Source organism: Aquila chrysaetos, chromosome 18, assembly GCF_900496995.4.
Source record: "Aquila chrysaetos chrysaetos chromosome 18, bAquChr1.4, whole genome shotgun sequence".
Classification (NCBI taxonomy): domain Eukaryota; kingdom Metazoa; phylum Chordata; class Aves; order Accipitriformes; family Accipitridae; genus Aquila; species Aquila chrysaetos.
The window spans coordinates 19753004-19775687 of record NC_044021.1 but is presented as its reverse complement, the minus strand read 5'-3'; the positions used below and the strand labels follow the sequence as shown (position 1 = coordinate 19775687).

General features: G+C 42.4%; 1 protein-coding gene and 1 long non-coding RNA gene across 3 annotated transcripts in view; one reads left to right on the top strand and one right to left on the bottom strand.

The window, feature by feature from the left end:
* The window catches only part of LOC121232428, a 54204-nt gene extending 50810 nt beyond the window's left edge, over nucleotides 1-3394 (bottom strand). The window contains exons 1-2 of the long non-coding RNA XR_005930831.1: nucleotides 2798-3394; nucleotides 2444-2532 (exon numbers count right to left, since the gene is read on the bottom strand). This is a non-coding gene — a long non-coding RNA (uncharacterized LOC121232428). The remainder of the gene's footprint in view (nucleotides 1-2443; nucleotides 2533-2797) is intronic.
* Nucleotides 3395-10773: 7379 nt separating this feature from the next.
* On the top strand, nucleotides 10774-21766 carry RBM24 (RNA binding motif protein 24). 2 transcript variants are annotated; one of them, XM_030041906.2, is made up of 5 exons: nucleotides 10774-11381; nucleotides 11998-12121; nucleotides 13222-13276; nucleotides 19659-19853; nucleotides 20479-21766. In XM_030041906.2, the coding sequence occupies exons 1-5, from the start codon at nucleotides 11214-11216 to the stop codon at nucleotides 20498-20500; spliced, it is 564 nt and encodes a 187-aa protein (XP_029897766.1). In that variant the 5' UTR covers nucleotides 10774-11213; the 3' UTR covers nucleotides 20501-21766. The 2 variants fall into 2 exon arrangements, with proteins under 2 accessions (XP_029897766.1, XP_029897765.1); XM_030041905.2 differs by having other exon boundaries at nucleotides 10777-11381; nucleotides 19659-21766.
* Nucleotides 21767-22684: the final 918 nt, after the last annotated feature.

Genomic DNA, 22684 nt, shown 5'->3' with positions numbered 1-22684 from the left:
ATCCTGGGGATAGAAGAAGATCTATGAAGAAACCACTTAATGAAAAACACATGTATTGCTCCGTATTGTGTCACTGACCATATATATATGTTAATTCTTCTAAGTCTCATTTGCCTAACAGCATGGAAACTGCCAGCATTTTAAGAACTGCTATCAGATAACTTGAAATGACATTAGACAGACCATACAAACAGCAAACAGGCTCTAGTGACTGTATTCTTTAATCCGATCCTATGAGGTGCAGCGTGGTTTTGCTATGCATAGATTTTAAGATGGCTAGACATGACCTGAGTCCCTAAACTTCTGTGGTAAGAGAAGTTACACGGCGTATTGCAAAGACGGAGCTCTGAGAAATTTCACGTGACGAGGACTGATCTGACATTTTAATTTATACCCTTGCCAGTACGGGGGGGTTGTTTTTCCCTGCTTCTATCTTCTTGTACTTCGCTGTCAATTCTCAAGTAGTCAGGTGAGAAAACTGTTGCGTAATACCTGGATTTCACTTTTAAGACTGTTTTCCTGACACTTCCAGGGTCACGGCAGTACAGAGAAACCCCAAGCCAGAACTCCCTGTGCTACATGCCAATGCAAAACAGTCACAGAGAGAGGCGGTATGGATCTGAAATGCAGAGATACTCTGAAATCTTGAAGACACTTATGCATGTACTGTACTCGTTCTAAGGAATTTCATTATTTTCAAGGGGCCTTCTCACATGTTTAAGAAGATGCCTATTAGACAGGATGACAGCACAGGCAAAAATGCTGAAACTTACACAGGATGCTTTTACAGAACAGGGAAGAGAACAGAACAAACCCCCCAGAACAAACTCTGTACTTCCAGCCCACAACCATGCATCCTTTCGCAAAGATTTCCTCCCATTAAATAAGATTACGAAAATATTTTCCCATCCCCCTGCATATAATATCAACTTTAAACAATTCCTCTTACTGACTAGCATTTCACATGAACTTCTAATCTGGTTGCATTTAGCTTCTCTAGTTTTTTCAAGCTAAATGCCCCCTACCCCCATTTTAATAAAACCTGATTAACACGCTTGAGAGTCAAACATGAACAAAAATCTCCCATTCCCTCCAAAGTATGGCATTCATGAAGATATCATGAATAAGTAAACATTCTCTAGTGTTCTGTTTCTTTTGTCTAGCTTATTGGTGTTGAGAAACCTTCTTCTTCATTTATTTATGTTGGTATTTTATTTCCTTACTGAGTTTCAAAGATGAACAGAGAAAAATAAATACCAAGGAAACAGCTGATAGGCTGAAATGACCAAGTATTTTCCCAGGGAGGTTAAAAAAAAAATATGCTTTAATACGAATTTTTTGTTGTCTCATTATTTCATTTAATACACCTGCTTTCAATATGGAATGCATGACAGTCTGTGTATGACAGTAGCTAGCAAGCCAGTATAGCAAAATCCTGTTTATTAATGTGCAGGAATCCAATTTCTTCTCGTAATTCTGATTTAATGATATTGGATTCTAGGCCCCTAAATTACTATTGTGCTTTGAAGTGAGGCAATCCTGCCTAGTCCAGGCTTATTGAAATGGCAGAATATGTAGAGATCAGACAGCAAGTCAGTTTTGTACAGACCTCACCAAGGTCCCAGACACACTGCTGCACCAGATCCAATATTTCTTACCTTTTCCGAATTCCCTAGGGAGATAGTGCACTGCAACATACTTGTAGTTCCCAGTGGGAAGGCAATGTGCAAGATCAAGTCATCAACTGGACTGACTCTTGCTTACCTGACCTTGCTAAACCCCCTGACAGATCTTGGTAAAACGATCAAATCTCAGAAAAATTATTGCTCAGACTCTAATTTTTAAAAGTAATGAATTGGTAAGCCTCAGTGAAAAATTAATGGACCCTGATGGATACTAATTGGGTAGGCACAATACTTATCTCAGGACTGAAGACACAGTCTTCAGTGTCTTCAGTGTCTTCTACATTTTGTGTCTTAGAAAATCCAAGCACTATACCTGAGACTTACATGCAACTACCACCAAATTTTAATTGTTTCATGTTGACAGGGTCCATTTTTCAAAGCCATGAGAATTCTTCGGTAGAATTAAATCCAATTTGATCCTTGTACATGGCTAACCAAAGGGCAATGTGATACCTTTTCTGCAGCACTGTTAACATACAGCTGTAGTGTCTGAGGAAAGGTCCTTTCCGGAGGTGAAAATGGAGGCACTAGAGCATGGCATGTTTTCTGTGTCCTACTTCATAACCTCACACCTTAGATGAACTGTGAAACTTAAGATTAAGGGACAAACATCACAAACCAGCCCAACAGTACTATTTTTATTCTCATGACAAAGTCAGAAGTTTTTTTTTTTTTTACTTCTTTTTAAAGGCAAAAGTCATGTCTTTTCCAACCAAGGACAATAAAGGCTATAAGAATGCTTAAAAACCTCACATTACCTTACTGGGTTGCAGCAATGAGTGTGTAGATGCTATGTTGACACAACTCCCACTGTTCAAGCGGTAACACGCTCAAATTTCCACTTGCACTGCAAAACAAAAAAAAACCCACAACCTGCTGCATCATTTTGAAGCTGTAGTCCTCAAGGCTAGGATCTTACAGGTTAAACAGAATTTTTGACAGAATTTGACTTTTAAATTTGTAGGATAAATATAGAAAGCAATTGTGATTCAGTGCAGACAGAGCTCCTCCCTTCTGAGTCGCTTCTGTTCGGGTATCGCAGGAAGATGGGAGAAGTGCTGTATACCTGCAGGTGTCACCTTACCAAGAGAACATACTACAGAGATCCTGACCTTTTGGAGGGGTGTGAAGGAAGCCTCCATGATCTTTCTCAGCTGGAAGTTTGTTTCACTTTAGGGTTCAGGCCAAATTCTAATCTAGCTCATTCTACCTACCAAAAAAAGAAAAAAATCCCAGCCAGAAAAAAATATCTCTGAACCAGAAAAGATAATCTGCTCTGATGGTCCTTGAAGAAGAGGAATGCCGTGTCACAGCGGAGAGCTAGCTGTATCACAGGAGCAGGTGGTGAGACTCAGTGCAGGCTAGTAAATCTCTCCAAGATCCTTCTGGAATGAAGGCACCAAACTACCATCACATGTTGCTGCTTTTTTTAACAAATCATGTCTAATCCAAAAAGTGGAACCACCTAAAAGCTATTGTTGTCTTAGAGCTATTTTTAGTTGGGGAAACCAAGACTGCAAAGTAAACTGGATATTAAGAAGCTCAGACTAAAAATACTTGACAGCAACATATGATATCTTTGAATCAGAAAACATGGTTGAACAAGTAAACAAGCCACATACTCCTACAACACAACTCAGCACATTATGGGTGAGACTGGCAATATACTGTCTATCCTAAGAGAGGACAGCACGTAAATGGGATGACCTCTGCCTAAAGTCCATCTTCACTCCTAAATGCTCTAGCACTTGCAAAAGAAGTCTCAAGCTCTAGTCTGAGTGCCCGAGTCACAACATGAAGGACTCCTCCACGGCCCTAGCAAAAGACGCTCGGTGAAGAAGACAGAGCACAAATCTAATCCATCCTCTACATGCCTTTGTGCCCCAGATACTTTCAAGGGAAAGGAGAGGACAGTTTTGTGGAGCAGTTTTCCCTCTCTTTCTCTGCTCACTCTGTGATTAGCAGACGTGTCCCTGGGTAAGGACTGAGAACACTGAACCCTCCCTTTTTCTCCTAATGAAAAGTAGGCAAGGGAACATTTTGGACTCCGTTTTAATTGCCTCAGCGGTTACATGAAAGCCAAGATGCTTGCAAACTCAGTTTCCCCAGTACAAGCAATGCAAGAAGAACTAAGTCCTTTAAAAAAAAAAGTGTTGGGTTGAACTTGGCAAATGAGGATGTGGTATCTCCTGGCCACAAATCAGAGCCTTTCAGCTCTCTGACAGGAAAGTGCAAGTCACTCCTCTGGAGGGCTGAGAGTGCACGAGGCCACAGAGAAGGCAATTCCTGAATCCAGAGCTGCAGTACTAGGATATTCATGTGACAGGTAATTAGTTGCTCACTAAGGACTTTCCCCAGTAGCATTCCTCCAACATAGCTTAAGAATTGGAGGGGCTGAAGTGTGTTTGAATGATTTCTTCTCTGCATTTCTATCCACCTATCCACACTTTTTTTTCTTTTCTACTAACCTACTTCTACTAATAGATGTGCACTGTTCTATGAGGCTAATGTCTAGCATACAGCTTGTCGACTGTCAGTTTAATCCCTTGTAATAATAACTGACTAGGGTTTAGTGGCTCTGTCTTTCACCAGCACCCCCGTATTTCTGTTTCTTTTTTTCCTGCTTATATTGGCTGAAGGCCAGATGTAACCTGATGTAATTTGGTTTAGTTTCTTTGCTTTTAGCAGTGCTTCACCAATTTAGACTGGCTGAGAATTTTTTTCTCAGCAATATGCTTTGTACCAGGACTTCTATTCTGCATACAAAATACAAGCAAGCAATGAGTTATGTGGTTGTATCAGTCCAGGCTATGTGTATATGGCTCAGCAGGCAGCTCTGGTCTTCCCGTCAGGTATCACGACAGGGGTGGGTGTACAACATTTTAAAGATGCACAGGAGTGTGCTTAGCATACAGTCATCCAGCTATTACACCACACAAATCAACATCAATGGGATTATGCAGATTTGTTAGATGTCTGTCTCAGTTGCCCGTGACCAGGACAGGTAAGTATGAGAGTCTGGTGTTTCACACTCCAATTTCTAAGCTTCAGATAGTCTGCAAATCCACATTTATTTCTTCCCCTGCACAACTGCCTTGCTTGTTGTCACCATTAAGAATCATTGTTCTCTTGACTCTCAGTGTGTCACATGGCGAGTGTGGGAGCTTTGTGATTTTGCAGGTTCAGCCTGTGGCATCAGCGCTCCCTCCATTACAGCATCATAGGACAACTTCAGTTCATGCCAGGCACTAGCCTCATTCTACCTTCTGACCTGTTCTAGCACTGGGAAGCACTGTTCAGTATAGCACTCATGATTTGGTATTCATAAACCCTTTCCCTTTTTTTTCCCCTACCACTCCTTTCCATGTGTTCCTGTACCAACAGCATGTGCTCATTGTAACCTTTATGCATGCATTCGATCTTCTGAGTACACTTACCATTCACTCCTGCTTCACCTGACATGCCTATTACTTTCCTATATATAGGCAATATGTCTTGCACCCACAGTTTCACAAGCTTTGAATTTAGTTTGCTGAATCACTGAAATTCTGTGTCACCTCCTCCACTGCCCTTTAAAGGGAAGAATATTCCTGTCACATAGAAACTACCCTTGGTGGTCACCATTTGGTGACTTAATTGGGAATAAAGAGGTTACAATAGTCAAAAATCATGTGGATTAGTGCTCAGACACTATAGCAAAAGGGACTTTGGAAAACAGTAAGATTAACAGGTTTCAGGGAAAAAAAAAATCCTATGATGAAATCTGTTATAATGGGGACACACTATCAGAAGAGAGGTGGTGGAAGCTTCCCCAGTTAGGAAATTTTTAGCAGAAATAGGCAATTCAAGAACGAATCATAGATAAAGATTGTACATCAGCAAGAGTGATGCTGATGAGTGAGAAGATGATGAGGTTTCTAAGTTTCTCACACTGTGATCTGTTTAAGAATGAGTGTACTACCTACTACTGTACTTTATGCTTCCCCAGACAAACTCAAACTCTTGCCCCTGTAACATACCCTGAGCAAAGCAGAGGTTAGACGTTCTGCTCCTCTCTGTAATGGGATGTGGTTGCTGGAAGTGCACAGATTAGCAGACAAAACCGTGCCTAATGTTATTAGCCAAATGCTTTCACGGAGCAATGGCATTATGGAACTTCAGCAGAAATGTAAGGCTCACTGACCAAACGGATGGTCTTACTAAGTTAACAGAAAAATTACTTTTATTTTCAGCCCTACCTAAAAACCATGGAGTTTTAGGCTCTAGGCGTTCTAATAATAGTGTCAGCAAATAAAATGTGTATGTGTATGTATACGTATATATAAACATATAGAGAAATTCCAACAGCGTTTAACTGATGGTGTACTGAATGTTCTGAAGACCACTATTATTTACTGAAATAAAGCACTAGCAAGAATGAATGCTGTGCAACATAATCAGGGGTCTTTGTTGTTTTCAGAAACCTAATGAATGAACACATGACATCAACTGGTTTCCGACATGACAGGCATATGGTGCTCATAAATAAATGAAAAGCATGATGATACAGTTACGCTGATACCAGTGAGTGGTAACATTTGGTAAGCTGGCAAGTTGTCTACTCTATCTTACCTTGACAGCAAAACCGCAAAATCTCTGAATAAAAACAATTACTTGTAACTCATAGCTTTTGGGGCTTCCTCCAGTTAAGTCATGCTACTAGGTTCCAAAAGAAACATTAGACCACTTTTTAATGTATAGCTTTAGATATATTTTTTAAAACCATTAAAATTACACAGAAGGTAATTGTCAGCTACAACAGCCTTCAGCAACAATACTGACATACCTGAGAGAGACTCACAGCAATATAAAACAGTGAAGCAGGACCTAGGTGCCTACATTCTACTTGGATTCAAAACTGAGATCCTGAAAATGCCAAAATAGCCACCTACGATACCGATACTTCTCTCAGATTTTACAGTGGTCTACTATTTGTGGTACTTACCAGGACATGGGTGACCCAGGTTCAATTTCCAAATCTCTTTATGGGTTTAGGAACCCCAGTTTCACATCTATCCCAGGAATGCCCTACCTATACATCCCTCTTTCCACATGTTCTCACTGCTTGCCTGAACTGTCATGCTTTCACCAGTGGCAGCACTACCGCAAAATTTTCAGGATATGGGAATAAATTTATTTGCATTCCAAAGTCACAACCAGATCCCTAGCAGTAAGTCATCCCGGTGACCCATCCAAAACCACAAAATACATATTATCTCAAGCAATTGGGATAACGATATCAGTGAAGTTGCCCACCAACCTTCCTGCAGCACAATAGGTGCTGTACAGTCCGTGCCTTTAAATCTTCAAACCCATTAGTCTGACTGCAAACTTAGTCAGACATCCAGCATAGCCAGGTAAACAGCATCCAACGAACAGCTAACTTTAGACTCATCTTCATCTCAAAATTCATCCAGCTTCAACAGGTTCCCGTGGTACCTGCGGGTTCCATAGATGAACCTCGCTCTTCAATCTTCACTGTACTGACCCCTAACCCTAGCACAAAGACACAAGCCCTAATCAGGCCAGAACATACCCCAAATGGGTGTAATCTGAAAGAACTACCCTTCTGGGGTGTTTGTGATCACCTCCTTTGGGTTAATACTAGCCTAAAATTTGGGGTTAACATATGGTTTAGGAGAGAAGTACACAACATATTCCTGAACACTAAAGTGTTCAAATGGTCTTTAATTGATTTCCAGATGATAAACCTTGGGCAAGGTTTTATCTTTGGATAAACCTAGAGTTAAAGTGATGATTAAGACTGAGAAACAGTTGGAAAATATTTTTATTTCTGAGGTCTGCTGAAGTAAGATATAGACTGGTGCTGGTAGCACCAAATTGGCCCAATTTGGTCATAAGATAGTAAAGATCATCTAAGAGTTGGAGGCCTGTGCTTGTTTTTCATAGGGTATGCCATGCAAAAATAAAGGCTTGTGTTGACAATGGACTGAATGAACTGGAGTTAAGTGCAGAATGGAAAGGTATCACCTCTCTGGGATTTAGGTTAGGATTCCTGAGGAATCCTAAGGCTGGAAAATTGCACCCTAGTTCTGTCAGGACCAACAAAGTAGGAAGAGGTCTGATGCTGGCAGGGATGAAAGGGTAAAACTGAATTTTGAGGGGTTAGCCCTCAATAGTAGGGGTTCTCGTGATACGGTTGTGATTAGTGATACGGTTGGGTTAGGGGAAAGAATGGGCCAGAGAACTGTATTTATTCCTGAATTTTATTGGGATTGCCATCTTAAATTGAGGATGCTAATACAGTAGTAGAATGGTTGTAGCATAGCTTACAGGATATATTTTTATCTGTTAACAGCCAGGGTCACTTCTCCCAGTTTTAGAAAAGAGGATGTGTTAGCCTGCCAGAGTAAGATGAAAATTGGGCTGTACATGTACACTTTGGATCATAGCAGGAACAGTTCTTTTGTTAAGGTTTAGGGACAGAGCTTAGGTCTGAGAACTGGATGGAGAATGGTGTGACCATCTTAATCCTCTAGGGAATATCAAACAAGGATGGAAGTACTAGTGAGATTGTGCAGGATACTCACAGGACAGCAGCATCAGCTCTTTAAACTATGGTTAGGTTGAAGATTGGGCTTAGGGTGTGAGAGAAATGAGATTACAAAACTGTGATTCCAGGACCACTGGGTTTTGCAGTGGCTGTGGTACGGATGATAGTTACGGTTCAGTTTAAGGTTAGGAAAAGCAGGGCAAGAACTGCTGATATTATATGTGAATCCTGTAGGCACCACTGAAATAGGATGAGGCTTGGCACACAGAAAAATCTAATGGGCAAGAATTTGGGCTGGAGATATATTTTCAGTTCCTGTAGGGTCAGTAGACCTGTAGCATTAAGGTAGTGAAGTAGTGCAGTTAGGTCTATTGCTGTGGGGGCTACCTTTCTTAGTTTAAGGCTACGTTTGGCTGGAATCAGGTTTGTGCCTTAGGAGAGAAGAACCAGAAAAGGCTTGTTCATTACAGGAACCTGTAAAGGCTGCAAAAATAGTAAGCAGATTAGGGACATCGGAGGGAAATAAACTGTGGGGTTTTTATTAAGACATCTCTTAAAACACTTCAAGGCAATGATGGTATTGTGGTTGTGTTTGGACTTGTGACAGAATGACTCAAGCTAGCACAAGGGCTGCCTGATTGAAGCCTATCAGAATGCAAGAAGTTTGTCCTTTGTTGGGATATAGATGTGGGAAGTTAGGTTTTGTTTCTGGATCCTGGAAGACCTGCTGTTGCTGTTAGACCAAAAGGCTAGGTTTTGGGTTTGAGTCTGTCAAAGTCACCAATCTTCCACTTGGGCTCAAATTTTTTTGGGCCATGTGTCTGGGATGAAAGAGGTGAATTCCTAAATACAGCTGCAATTAGTTCTGGGATACTCAAGTGTTGCTTTTCTGGCCTTAATACAGGAGTTTGTGTAATGACTGAAAAACTAGGCTAATTCACCATTCCTGCAGATGCCGCAAGACATGCTGGAGTGCTGGGCACAGCAAGGGAAAGGGAATGTGATGGGATGGGCTACGTTTGGGTTTAGGTGAAGTTCATCTTTCAGGTCTGGAAGGGGCTGAGAAGCTAAATGTACTCCTAAGCGGCATGTGTGCTGTAGTGCTCTAGTGAGTGCTGACACCTTTAGTTGGGCTAGTATTTAAGTTCAGGTCACTGGGCCAGAGTTTAAGGTTACGATTAGCCCTTGGAACAGAAGTGGTTGGAGTGTCAGTTTTAACACAAGTTCCAGATCAACATGAGAGCCATGCCAGAAGAAATTTTGGGGCAGAGTTAGCTGGCCTAACTGGACTCAGGCCAAGGTTGAGGGCTTGTCATAGCTTGAGCTGAAAAGCAACATTTATGTCTGGATGCTGCTAGGGTTGCTAGGCTTCAACCTGAGTTAGTCCTAACATATTAAACCAAATGATTTAATCTGGAGAGTCTGAAGGATCAAGTAGTCTTTGGGGTTAGTTCTAGTGACAGCATGACCTAGTATTGTACAGGCCATTAGAACTAGGATAATGACTGTTGAAAAAAACAAATGGGGCCCAGGCTAGATATAGGGCAAGCAGGGCCTAAGTTTAGGGCTAAGCGTTGTCATTATGGTCAACGTTTGGTACCGGAGGGGCTGAAGACCTTTGTGAAAGTCCCTCTTGCAAACTGGTGCATTGCTCCATTTTCTAAGGGAGAGAGGGACTTCACAGGAAAAAGTCTAACAGACAGAGGAAGTAGGAGAAAGAGGAAGAAGAGACACCAGTACTTATCAAGACTTTGGGACCACAAGGGAATGGTTTAGAAGTCTATACACATGTGCACATCTGTTTGCCCCAATCTTTAACCTTCCTCCCATCCTTCCTGTCTCCCTGTGAGTCTCCCTTCCCCCCAACTCCCACAGTCCTCTGCCTCTCCATGTCACACAGACGTTCCTTTCTTTTTGTTCCTCTGCATCCTTCCCAGTCCCAGCACAGAGTAAAGGCAGCAAGAGAAGAGAAAAACAAGGCAAGCAGCTTCACCATTTTTTTTTCATCCCGCATCCAAGCCAATAACAAGAACCACCACCATCAACCACCATCACCACCACAACAGTAAAAAAGGAAGTGCTATGGCACCATAGCTTTGCTAGCCTGGGGTGAGAGGTAAGCGCGGGTGGCAGGGCTTTCGCCACAAGCCTTCTGGAAGGGATCGAAACATTTGAGGACTGCCAGCTCCCAGTGAGCCGGCTCTGCCCGTGGGCTCTCCGGCTGGCCGGGCAGTGGTGACTGACCCCACAAGACCCTGTCCCCCGGCACTCCCTATTTGCACAAGCCAGGGGTAAACCTGCCTCGGAGGGCACCGAGCCTCCCCGCGGGGCACCCCTGAAGCAGCCCCTTCCCCTGACGGACCCAAGGGCCAGCTCCCGCCGCACGGGGCGGTGGGGGGGACGGACGGGGACGGGGGCATCCAGCTGTTGCCAACAGCTGTGTGTCAGCCCCGGCTGGGCCGCGGCCGAGCGCCGGGTCCGCCCCGCCGCCGTCCCCGCCCCTGCGAGGAGGAGGAGGAGGAGGAGGAGGAGGAGGAACCGAGAGTGCCCGACCCGGTGGCTTTTAGGGGGCGGGAGGCCACTCAGTTGTTAGCGCCCGGGCCCTGCGCTGCTCTTCCAGCTGCTGCTTCTGCTCGTTTCCAGCGCTGCGGCCGCCAGGCTGGCCGCTGCCCGGCCTCCCCTCCTCCTTTTGCCGGTACCTACCTCAAAACCGCCGGAGGCTGCGGGGCTCCGCTCTTGAAGGAGGAGGAAGCTGGGTTTGCAAAGGCAAAAGGGAATCGCATTGTAACTGGGTGGCGGGGGGGGGGGGGAAACGGGGGGGGGGGGCAGAGCGGAGGAGGGAAAAAAAAAAAAATTAAAAAAGAAAAAAAGAGCGGGGCTGACCCTGGAAGCGGGTCTCGCCGCCCAGGACCCGCACGCCCCGGCGGCCACGCGTGGGTGCAGAGCGCGGCGCGGCGCGCAGGGCCGGGCGGAAGATGCACACGACGCAGAAGGACACCACTTACACCAAGATCTTCGTCGGGGGCTTGCCCTACCACACCACCGACTCCAGCCTGCGCAAGTACTTCGAGGTCTTCGGGGACATCGAGGAGGCGGTGGTCATCACCGACCGGCAGACGGGCAAGTCCCGGGGATACGGCTTTGTAAGTGCCGGGGCGCGGGGCAGGGCGGGGGGAACGGCGGCCGGGGAGGGGGCAGGTGGACGGCTGCGTGGGCATCGCGGAGGAACTTCGCGGGGGGGGACGGGACACACCGCTGCGAGAAGCCGGGCAGCCCCGGGCTCGGGGGACGGGAGGGGCTGTCGGGCACTTTGGCTTTTTGCGTTTTCTCCTTTTTTTTTTTTTTTTTTTCCTCCTCTCCCTGCTGGGGAGTTTGGAGAGAGGCGGGGGGGGGGGGGTGTCATTACTGGAAAAGGAGATTGAGGGGAGGAATTGCCTAATTTCTCGCAGCGCCGGCAGCGCGCCTGTTGCTCCCTGATACGGCCGTGCCGGGGGTTATCTGCCGGCGGCGGAGCCCGGCCCGCGCCCTCCGCCCTGCGCCGGCCAGCGGCCCCCGGCGCCCCGCTGCCCGCTCCTCGGCGCGGCCGCCGGGACGCTCCGCTCGGCTCCGCTCCGCTCGGCTCGGCGGGCGGGGGCCCCTCGCTGCCCCGGCTGTCCCCCAGCGGCGCCCGGGGAGGGGGGGCAGCTGGGTGGCTGCCGTGGGGGAGAGGTTTCTCCTTCCCGGCGGAAAGGGTTCTAACGCGCAGCATCGCCCGTTAAGGTCACCATGGCTGACAGAGCTGCCGCTGAAAGGGCTTGTAAAGACCCCAACCCCATCATCGATGGCAGGAAAGCCAACGTGAACCTGGCGTACCTGGGTGCCAAGCCGCGGATAATGCAGCCAGGTGAGGAAGCGGCCCTGAACGGCTTTTCTCTCTCTACCTCAGGTTTCTGAAGAGGGTAAAACTTTAAAAAAGGTAGTGCTGTCCTGCTCTTCCGTGAAGTACGCTCGCTGTTTGGGTGTGCTTTGGTTTTGATTTTTAAATGCAGCGTGCGGTAATTTTCTGGCTATTTTGTACACGTGCCTTATTTAAAAACCAAAAGCAATCAGAGATAAAATATCTGCAGCTCCCCAGGAAGACTTCCACAGCTCAGGCACTTCAGTGGTTATTCCTACTGCTGGGAATGTGGTGGCGCTGACCATTTACAGTATCGTTGCAGGGAAAGATTGGCCTAGGAATGAATCGCTTCCAATGTGTGCGGTCTTATTAATACAAACAACATCTTAATGCAAACTCCTCAAACAGATGGGAGCTATTATGCAGACTTGAAAATGAAATGGCTCTTCTTAAGACCACATCTGAGCCAATCTGATGTCCTAGCCACTTCCCAAACTGCTGCTTCGCTGCAAGAGCGACAGGAGCGCAGAGTGTGTGCACATTTGTGCTCTATAGGAGGCTGCTCTGAATTCCCGTGTGCTCAGCCTGAGGAACACTTGTGTGAGTAATTGAGTGCCCACCAAGGAAAGAAGGGGTTTATGCTTGGGCCCTTGAAGAACAGAAATGAAGTTAGGATTTGACCCCATGCTAAGTCCTCATGAGCAGAGATGGCTCGAATTTAAGTCTGTAGAAGGTACACAAATACACTGATGCATAGAAAGTACCATATAATCATTCAGCGGCTAAAGTTAGGGACCAGAGTGGAGCACGAAATAAAATATGAAAGAAAACCTTGTGCTTGTTGTTTAGAAAAAGTCATTCTTCTAAACATCTCTAGGAAAGAACGCACTTTACTGTTTTTAAGTTCTGGATGCACGTATGTGTGTGTGTGTATACATACGGATTGATACATTTTGCTTTCTAATTTTTGGTTCTACAAAAATTCTCATCACTGGAGGTTGTTAGTGAAGGCTGTCACTCTGCATTTGTGTGTGTGTGTATATATAGCATAAATAAGTGGCCAAAGGAACACCCATACAGAGAATATGATGTGTTTTTGTTGGTAGGTTTTGCCTTTGGTGTCCAGCAGCTTCATCCAGCTCTCATACAGAGGCCTTTTGGGTAAGTCTGTTCAATGGGACCTCAAACAGGGGAGGAAAAATCTTTTTTTAAAAAAAGGAAAGAAAAAGTATGATCCTTGAAGGCCTCTTGCAGTAGCAGCCTTATAAACTCAACAGCAATGCATAAGTTCTCAGACTTATAAATGTCTACCCATAAATGCGCTCACCTTGTCGGTCATGTTCTAAATGCCGCAGCTGAGTCAAGTTGTGTGGGACGTGTCCCTTCCACCTAAGCAGTCCAGTCCCGTATGACCCTATGATAAAACAAGGAGGTATGACTTGATGCAAGATTGCTGTGCCCCATTTCTCTTTTTTCAGCTTGACTCAATGTTATTTATCTCTTTCTAATCTGACAGGGATCGTTTACAGTTAAGATAACTGATCAGAAGGATATGATGATAAGAGGTGGAATAGTTCTGTTTGGAATTAAACTCTGTAACCAGTAGACTCAAACACAAACAAGCTAAAATGGTGATTAACGATGCATGTATGTTTTTTTCATATAGTCAATAGACCTCCGTGTGCTTTTTTTTAATTTATTTATTACAGTAATGAAGTGGTGTTGATAGCTAAACTGTGTGCTTTTATTTAATTGAAAGAGCTGTAGTGAAAGTTTTTTTGGGGGGGGTCTTTTTAATTTTGTTTTTGTTGTTGAGGAGTGACTTTGCCATGGGGAGCAAAGGGCCTTTTTTTTTCCTTGCTTTCAAGCTGTAGCCTGTGACTTTTTTAACCATATTTTGTAGTGAGTGCTGAATTGTGTGACTTCTTGATTTTTAAGTAAATCAACGTATTGCTTGCATGTTCATAATTTGGGGGGGGGTGTTGTTCTTGGGAGGGGTGTGGAGCTCTTTATTAACAATGTGCGTTCATTTGGGCTTTCTAATTGGAGATTTTTTTTTCTTCAACATGTCTTTAATATGTAGCGCATTTTTCCTTTACTTGAGTACACTATTGCTAAGTAGATCTAACTCCTGCTTCTTATAGGCATATAATTAGGAGGTGAAGTCTCCTTTATAGTTTCCATACAGTGTCACTTCACTAATGCACACTGACTGAGAAACTCATTGCAAAATAATGCATTTTGCTAATTAATGAGTAAGCTAACAATAAAGTAGGGAAAATATGTCACAAATGTATTTTGTTTATTTGATTAGAATAGCTTTAGAATATTGTACCTAGCTGTTATTAAGCAGTGATAGCTTCTCAGTAGTTTGATTTGTAAAAATGGTAGGAAACAGTTCCTGTCTTCAAAACTGTAGGAAAAAGTTTTCCTAGAATCTTTATGTAGTTTTCTAAGAGAATGTTGATTCTGCAGAGACCCATGGGGAGGTTGTGGAAAACTTTTTTTCCTTTTTTTTTTTCTTCTTCTTCTGATTAGACTCTATTTTGTTTGACTTCTTTGAAGTGTGAGGAAACAACAGTGTATATACAGTGATCAGTTTATGATGCTTGTGCTAAGGGAGGCAGGAGGCGGAGTGCATTGTCTCCAGAGCTGTTAAAGCACTTGTTGCAAAGAGGAACCAGTGGACTGCCCGGGGATCAGCCGTGGAGAGACTGAGTATTTGCTGAGCACAACAGAAAAGGAGAACCTGTGGCAATCCGTTGCTAAAAGGACTGTGCAAATGTAGGGCTCTTTCTTGCTTTCCTTACCCAGAGCCAACAACAGATCATGTAAATCATGTTTAGGTCAGGGAAATTCTTCCAGCAGGATGAATAAGGTTTTACTTCTAATGCAATGTACATAAATCTGAAGAAAAGGAATGCTGGTCCCAGGGTCATGTATATATGAAATTGGTCATTTTTAATCTGTGGCTTTTGCCTTTCTTTTACTGTTTGCAAACAAAGGAGATGACTAATCCTGCTTCCTCCTCAAAATTTCCAATGACCTGTACCTTTTCTAAAGAATGTAGTTCAGATTAAGAAGAACAGCATTCGAAGAACAGCATTCATTAGGATGAATGAACATCCTCATTCACTACATTTCTTGACAGTAAGAGGGGTTGTTTCAGTGCTTACTTGAATCTACTTTTATTGAAGACTTCACTGTTAGACGATGTTACATGGACTGCACTGAAATACACGGTCACCTTAAAGCCTTTCTTCCTCCTGTGCAGTTGCGCTTTTTAAAAGTACACTTTACTAACACGCTGTGTAGAATGGGTCGTAGTGGTGATTCACTACCAATACTCTACTAATCCATACACAAAAGCTCCAAATGTTTTGTGGGTTTTTTTTCCTACCAGACTGCAAATTAGTGTGGTGCTGCCATATTCTGGTATGGTCAGCAGTGTTTTGATATGGTTCCCCACCTATCAAACAAGAAACTGAAAATAATTGGATTATGTTACATTACTTTTTTACTGAGAAGATGCAGAAGTACAATATTCTGAATTAAGTACAACATTATTGTGGTGGAGGGAGCCAGAAACTAGATTAGCTTCAATGCATGAAGCATTTAAAATGCTGGGAATTTTTCTTTATTCAGTGCTGCAGAGATCAATTTATCCACCAAATAACATTTCTCCCTGCTCTTTACACTCGGCATCTATCTTACTGTTGGTGTGTTTTGTAGAAAGCTATTTGATCACAGGACTGGTTATCTATACAGCTCTGTTTTCAGGATTGTTTATTAAAATACTATCTCTGAATTCAACAGGAATTTATGGAGGGGGAGGATGACTTTGCCTCCTAACATAGCTTTTCTCATTTTGCTTATGTAATTTTTATTTTAACATTGGTGGGAAAACATGGGGTTACATGGAGGTATCGGCATAGGATATGACTTGTTCTGTGGAGAGATTTTTTTTTTTTTCCCTTTATTTTCTGTCTAAAACTTGTACCTCGATCAAAATGAGAACATTCCCACTGTTTTTAGTAAGGCCAGACTTAAATCTAAAGTTACTAAGTTCATTATCAAATGGTTTGCTGATACAACCTGCTTGGTATTATCTTCCAAGAGTTAGGCAATTCTGCCTTTCTTACGAGAGAAGGAAAAGCCTTCTCTTGAGTTTATGATCAAAAGACCTGTATAATACTAGACTAAGGATAATCTGGAAAGAGGGAATGAAGCTGGAACAGTCAGAAGTTAACCTGCAGAATGCTAAATGTCCTCTTAATAGTATCAGGCACAAATTTAAAAGGAAGCATATTAAGGGTCTTGTATGACTTGATGCTTATGTAACCTATTTCTGCTATAAGGAAAGCTGTGCATTGGTGAAAATCTACTCTTTAATTATGCTTACAAAACCAGATGATGCCACGCAAGGGCCAAAGCAAAACATTTCATTCAAAGTTAAATATCTGCTTTCACAAGAATTTAATGTTGAGAGTCAATGATGTGCTACTACTGCTGAATTTCTGTATGCCACAGCTCTCTGCATTAGTCTAGAAAGTCCTTTCTTTCTTTTGAAACAATTAGCTTTCACTTTATTATTGCTTATAGGATTATTTTTGAGGTCTTAGTTAAACACAATCTTTTACTATAACAACAATGAAAGTCTTAAGGCACATCGCAGGAGTGTATGCCATTCAGTTCTGAATAGCCGAAAGATAGTTACTGCTAAAGTTAAATGTGGCTTCCCTTTTCCTTTATTGCAAAAGCGTAAAATAGTAAATACACATTTCAAAATAAAAACTACTGCCAGCAAAGAAAGCTTAAACCATGTACAGTTCTCACACTCTTACTCTCAAAAGTAAAGCAGCAGCTTTTATTTAAAATTAAGGATACTGAGGATATCCAGCGTAACTGGGAATTGCTTTTTCAGCTTTTGACCTGGCAGAGCATTAAAAGCAGTTGGATTCTGAATGGCTGAGATATACACGTGCTGGCCTTTGCGCTAGGTAGAAATTTACTTTGGCCATATAAAGCCATTTTACTTGACTCAAAACAGTTGTAGCATGACAGATGATCAAAAATAGCCCCACTGCAGCTTATGCTGTCAATCATCATGTGTGAAATGGCACGGTGGTGAGGAGCTTGCACAGGGTTTATGTTTATTGTAGGGTAAGATGTGGCAAACAGATAATGTTTCATAACTTCACCACCTGTTAGTTTCTTGGCTTAAATAAAACAAGTCACAAGAGTTTAAGTGGGAGCACATGTATCTTTCTGTCTTGTGCAAGGATATGGCCGAGTGTCCTAATGTCTTCAGAAAACCTTAGTAACATCAGTTCAAGTCAACACAAGCAGCTAGATAAGCTTGCTTATTGTCTCTTCTGTTAGAATTACTCTGTTCCATAAATGCTGCATGTAAAGATTCCTTTGATGTGGTGTTAAATGGACTCTTGATGCAGAAGAGGCTCTTGGTGCCTTCAAATTTGGTTTTAAACCTCTTTCCTTAGTACTTAAAAACCATGGTGTTATATTTATTAGGATTGTACTTGACTGGTGACCAATACAAAATGCTTGTTTATGCTCATCCGTTTTGTATGGAGAGCTCAGGTAATGATGTGTATTTAAATGCACAGAGCCAGCTTAAGTATGCTTCAAATGCACTTCTGGCTAATCACTTCATAAATTAGGTGAGTGTTAAAAACCCAACTTATGGTTTTGTTTTATGTTTTCTTTCCCTTCCCAGTCCCTATTTGTCACTTTTTTTTTTCATTTCTCCCTTCACACAGTAGGAAATGAATTTCATTGACATGTTGGGTTTTTATGATTGTGGTGTTCATGTCTTAAACACGGCAACTGAACATTTCTCTCTGCTAATATTCCTGTTCAATCAACTGAGCTCTTTTTTTCTTAAAAAGAAACCTAGGCCTGACTGTCACTTTATTTTAAACTATGTTTTGCTATGAATCTAGTTGACAGTGTCCCTTCTGATTGAAATGTTTCCTTGTTGACCATTTAAGTAAATTGTGAAGTTATTTTAAAAATGAAACAAACAAAAAAACCCTTTCCATTAAATCTTGAATTTGGAGAAAAGAGGACAGTTTTTACCATTGCAATTTGCATCTGTGCTTACAGTACGCTAAAAGGTTGGTGCAGTCTTTAGAGTTGTCTGTAAAGGTAAAGTTCAGTACGAAGTAGTAGTAAATCTGCACAAGCTGTTTTTCATGGATTTGTAAAGATTCACTGACTGGAAAGGAGTTGCATATATGAAGGACTTCTCTGTGGAAATCCAGATGCAAGACAGGGTTACGAATGTAAAATGAGAATTATACTGAGTATATTATTTTTAAAAATCATATTATATGATGAAATACAACTATGAGATGAACTTGTATGTACACTTGTGTGCTAAGACAACAATACAACCAATTTGCAAAACTGAAGGGCTAAGTAAACAAGCCAAGGAAGCAAGTTTTGTGGCTTGGAGACGATGGGAAAGTGTGTGTACTGATCTGTTCAGAATGGTTATTTCTTAAGCTGTAAATTTGTTTTTTGCTTTTGTTAAGCACCAGATCTATTTAGACTTAATCCTATGCCCACCTCCCAAAAAAACTCTATGCTGTATGTCTTGCATAGAAATAAACAAGCTGGCACAAAACAGGACATCAGTGGCCTGATAATCAAACAGGTTTGACCCTTGTGTCCTTACGAACTTTTATAAAAGTGTGATGCACATGTACTTAGGAGTCACTGTTATGGATTTTAATAGCATCTATGTAGCTTCCCCTCAATGGCCTCTTGTGACGGAGTGAGCTGCACTATCGTTCGTTTGGAAAGTGTGATTCTTGCTGTGTTTACCACACTTGTGAACTTTATTTAAACTCCTTTGTCGCCTGTGTTGGTTTTTTTCTTATTTTTAATAAGGGTGACTGAGGTTGCAGAGAAATTAATGTGTGCTGAGTCTGCATAGCAACTTAAGTAGGGTTGCCACAATACACTCTCCCCCCCTGCCCCGAGAAGACTTTACATAAAGTCAGGGTTCAACTATTTTGTTGCCTCATTGGCTATTGTCAAACTCCTTACAGTGATGCTGTCAAACTGCTCAGTTACTAATAATAAAAGTATTGCAGGAAATAATTTTACTAAGAGTCGAGTAGTTAAGTGAGAAGCAGGGTAATAAAAATGGCTTACAGGTGATTTGAAAAACAAATACTGCAATTTTCCAGATGGGATAATCCAGCTTACTCCTTTAGAGTTGTTCCAAAACGGACATCAGTAATCCTGGTCCTTCCAAAGATTTTAATAGCATTAAACATGATATCCTCAAGCAACATTAAACACTCCTATTTAACTCAGCTATAATGCTGTGCTTTGGAGCGATGCATCTCTTCGGGCCAGTGAACTGGTAATTGGTCCATTGAGTCTAGTTATTGTGGCAACCCTATGCACATAACAACAACTAAATTGAGTTTGTTTTAGTTCGGAGTATGGATATGACGCTTAGGCGCTGACTCGCGTACCAACTCTGACTCCCTCTCCCATCTTTCAACAGGATACCTGCTCACTATGTCTATCCACAGGCTTTTGTGCAGCCCGGAGTGGTAATTCCCCACGTTCAGCCCGCAGCAGCCGCTGCTTCCACTACGCCCTACATCGATTACACCGGAGCTGCGTATGCCCAGTACTCGGCCGCCGCGGCCGCTTATGAGCAGTACCCGTACGCTGCCTCGCCGGCTGCCGCTGCCGGGTACGTGGCGGCGGGGGGCTACGGCTATGCGGTGCAGCAGCCCATCACCGCAGCAGCGCCTGGGACGGCCGCTGCGGCTGCCGCTGCTTTTGGCCAGTACCAGCCCCAACAGCTGCAGACAGACCGTATGCAATAGCAGATGGACTCCTGAAGGAAGCTCGCTCTTTCTCTTCCTCTTTTCAGCCTTCCAGTATACGTAGTTAATCAGAGACAATCGATATTAACTAAGGAGCTTTAAGGAAAGCGATGCTATTGCGAAACTAAAGATTTTTATTCCACTGTCTTCATACAGTATGCATCCAAATCATGTTGTTAGAGGGGAGGGGTAGTGCGGCATGTCTAGTTTCAAGTATCAAGCCAGAAGAAAATGGGGGAAAAAAAAAATACTGTACTGTCATGAAAGAGTGGCAGGAGTAGCAATGGGACTTCATATTTTCAAACAAACAAACAAGAACCAAAAAAAGCAAAGGTGTACTTTTTACAGTATCAGGGAAGCAAAACTGCCTTTTATAAGTAAGAAAATGGTATTTGAAAAGTTTGAACCAGGGAAAAACTGAGTCAGCAATATGTAATCTTTATCCATTTTAAGAGGAAACAAGCTTAAAGCACTGATTGTCCTTTCTAGCTTTCAGAAGTTGTCTTCGTGAGATAGTACCTTCTCACTGTCTCACTAACGGGCATCGAACAACCCAAGGAAGATGGCCGGCTAGTAAGATGGCGGACAGGCACCAAAGTTATTTTCTTCTCTGTCCTCTGGATGAGTGGAACTATGGAGCAAGTGATGTGGAAGTAAGGGGTGCAACAGCTGTAGAGACAATCAATAACACAGACAGTTCTGGACAGAATACATCACTCGTGCTCATGTGATGAGCTTGTCACATCCTAATCCCTCGCCCCATCCTGTTTCACTTTTGGGAAACTTTAACTGCTGGTGTCAGCTATTCTGATTCTAAAATAGGATCAGCCCTTTACTACAACAGCCTTCTCTTTCTATTTATTGCATCTATTCGTAACTTGTGAATAAAGGCAGGAAGAAGCTTAATGAATTAAAACCTTTAAGAACTGTTTTAAGGGAATTTTCTTTTCTGAAACCATTTGTACAATTTTAATATCTATTTCAGGATTATATTTAAAATATTTATTAGCAAACATACAGTACACAAGGTGACTTTTGTTACCAAGACTGCAGTTCTTGAAGGGTTAATGGTATGTGATTTATACTGTGCCTTAATTGTTATGCTATTTAAAAAGAAATATTTATTTTGAAAGTTTTACTATGCTGCGCTCTAAAGAAAGCGACTTTAGATGTGACACTGTAAAATTATGTATTCATCTCATGGCATAAATTATTTAGTAGGCTTAGATGTAGCATATTAAATATTAACCTAATTAACTAAGGATGTTGACTTGGATTTATTTAAATTCAGTATGTGCACTGTATGAGGGTACTCTTAAATTAACACTTTAGGTTTTTAAATAAATATTGCTAGTTCATTCTTTTTCCCTCTACTAGTTTTTCATGTAGACCTCTCAAATACATTAGTGCCGTTTTCTCACTCGTGTATGTAGACTGACTATTTTTCCCTTTGCTAGAAAATGCTGCTTTACATTGTCCTGTGAAACTACAATACTTGCAATTTTTATTCTTGACCGAAATGGAATTTAATATTTTACACTGTATTGGATTTTTTTATACTTGAACAATTTCATACAAGGGAAGACAGGATAGCATTTTTATGGACTTTATCCAATGTCACTGGATTTATTTTAAGTATTCTGAATACTAGCCAGTGTTATAATGTAGACATTACTCTCCTGTGCATATTATTTATTCAGTATGTATATTGCTTTACAACATTTCAGATCTCTTAATCTATTCACTTGTATTAAAACAATAAAAAAATGTTGTCACATCCCGTCTAGTGATGTTCTTGCTCAAATTGTCTTAGATCTTGTTTAGTTAAAACTAGGGAGGCAACCTTTTATGTAGTTTTCCTGGTATGTGGGGTGAATAGTAGCACATACACTGACTTTAAATACATAGACTGATATGAACTGTATTACATGGAGGAAATTCTACGGAGAAGATGGAAAAGATCCATCCTGAGAGTTATCATAAAATAATTCAGAGTGGTAGGGACTTTGGGAGGTCCCAGGTTGCTTATGGCTTTGTCCAGTCAGGTCTTAAAATCCTCCATGTGGAGACTGCACAACCCCTCTGGGTAATCTGTTCCACTACCTAATTGACTCTAAAGGTAGACAACATTCTATGCTTTCCCCTCATCAACAGATGAAGTCATCTCATCACAGGAGGTAAATAGGTTGGTCTGGCATGATTTACCCTTGTAAATCCATGCTGGCTATTCCCAGTCACCACCTTTTCCTTCCTGTGCCCAGAAATTACTTCCAAGATTGCTCATTCCATGATTGTTCTGTAGTTCCCTAGATCGTCCTTCTTGCCCTTTCTGAAGATGGGTGCATCATCTACCTTTCTGCAGTCACGGAAGACCTCCCCAGTCTCCATGACCTTTCAAAGATGATAGTGAGCAGCCTCACAATGATGACAACCAGCTCTCTTCGTACCCATGGATGCAGCCCATCCGGTCCCATGGACTTATGTGGCTTGAGATTCCTCAAGAGGTCACTGAATCAATCCCATTCCACACCTGGCAGTTTCTTTTGTCCTTGAACCCTTCCTATAAGTGTTATTAAAAGCCTAAAGGCCAGGGCACCTTTTTGCATATCGTACTTGAACTGGGAAGTATTGAAGTAGCTGCTCAGATCCAGTTGATGATGGATTTGTAATTTTTAGAAATACTCAACATTTCAAT

Excerpts from the sequence above, each read along its gene's own strand:
- RBM24 (XM_030041905.2), top strand. The coding sequence starts at position 11,214 with ATGCACACGACGCAGAAGGACACCACTTACACCAAGATCTTCGTCGGG. Across the intron at positions 12,122-13,221 it reads GCCGCGGATAATGCAGCCAG|GTTTTGCCTTTGGTGTCCAG; the intron begins GTGAGGAAGCGG and ends TTTTGTTGGTAG. Across the intron at positions 13,277-19,658 it reads CTCATACAGAGGCCTTTTGG|GATACCTGCTCACTATGTCT; the intron begins GTAAGTCTGTTC and ends ATCTTTCAACAG.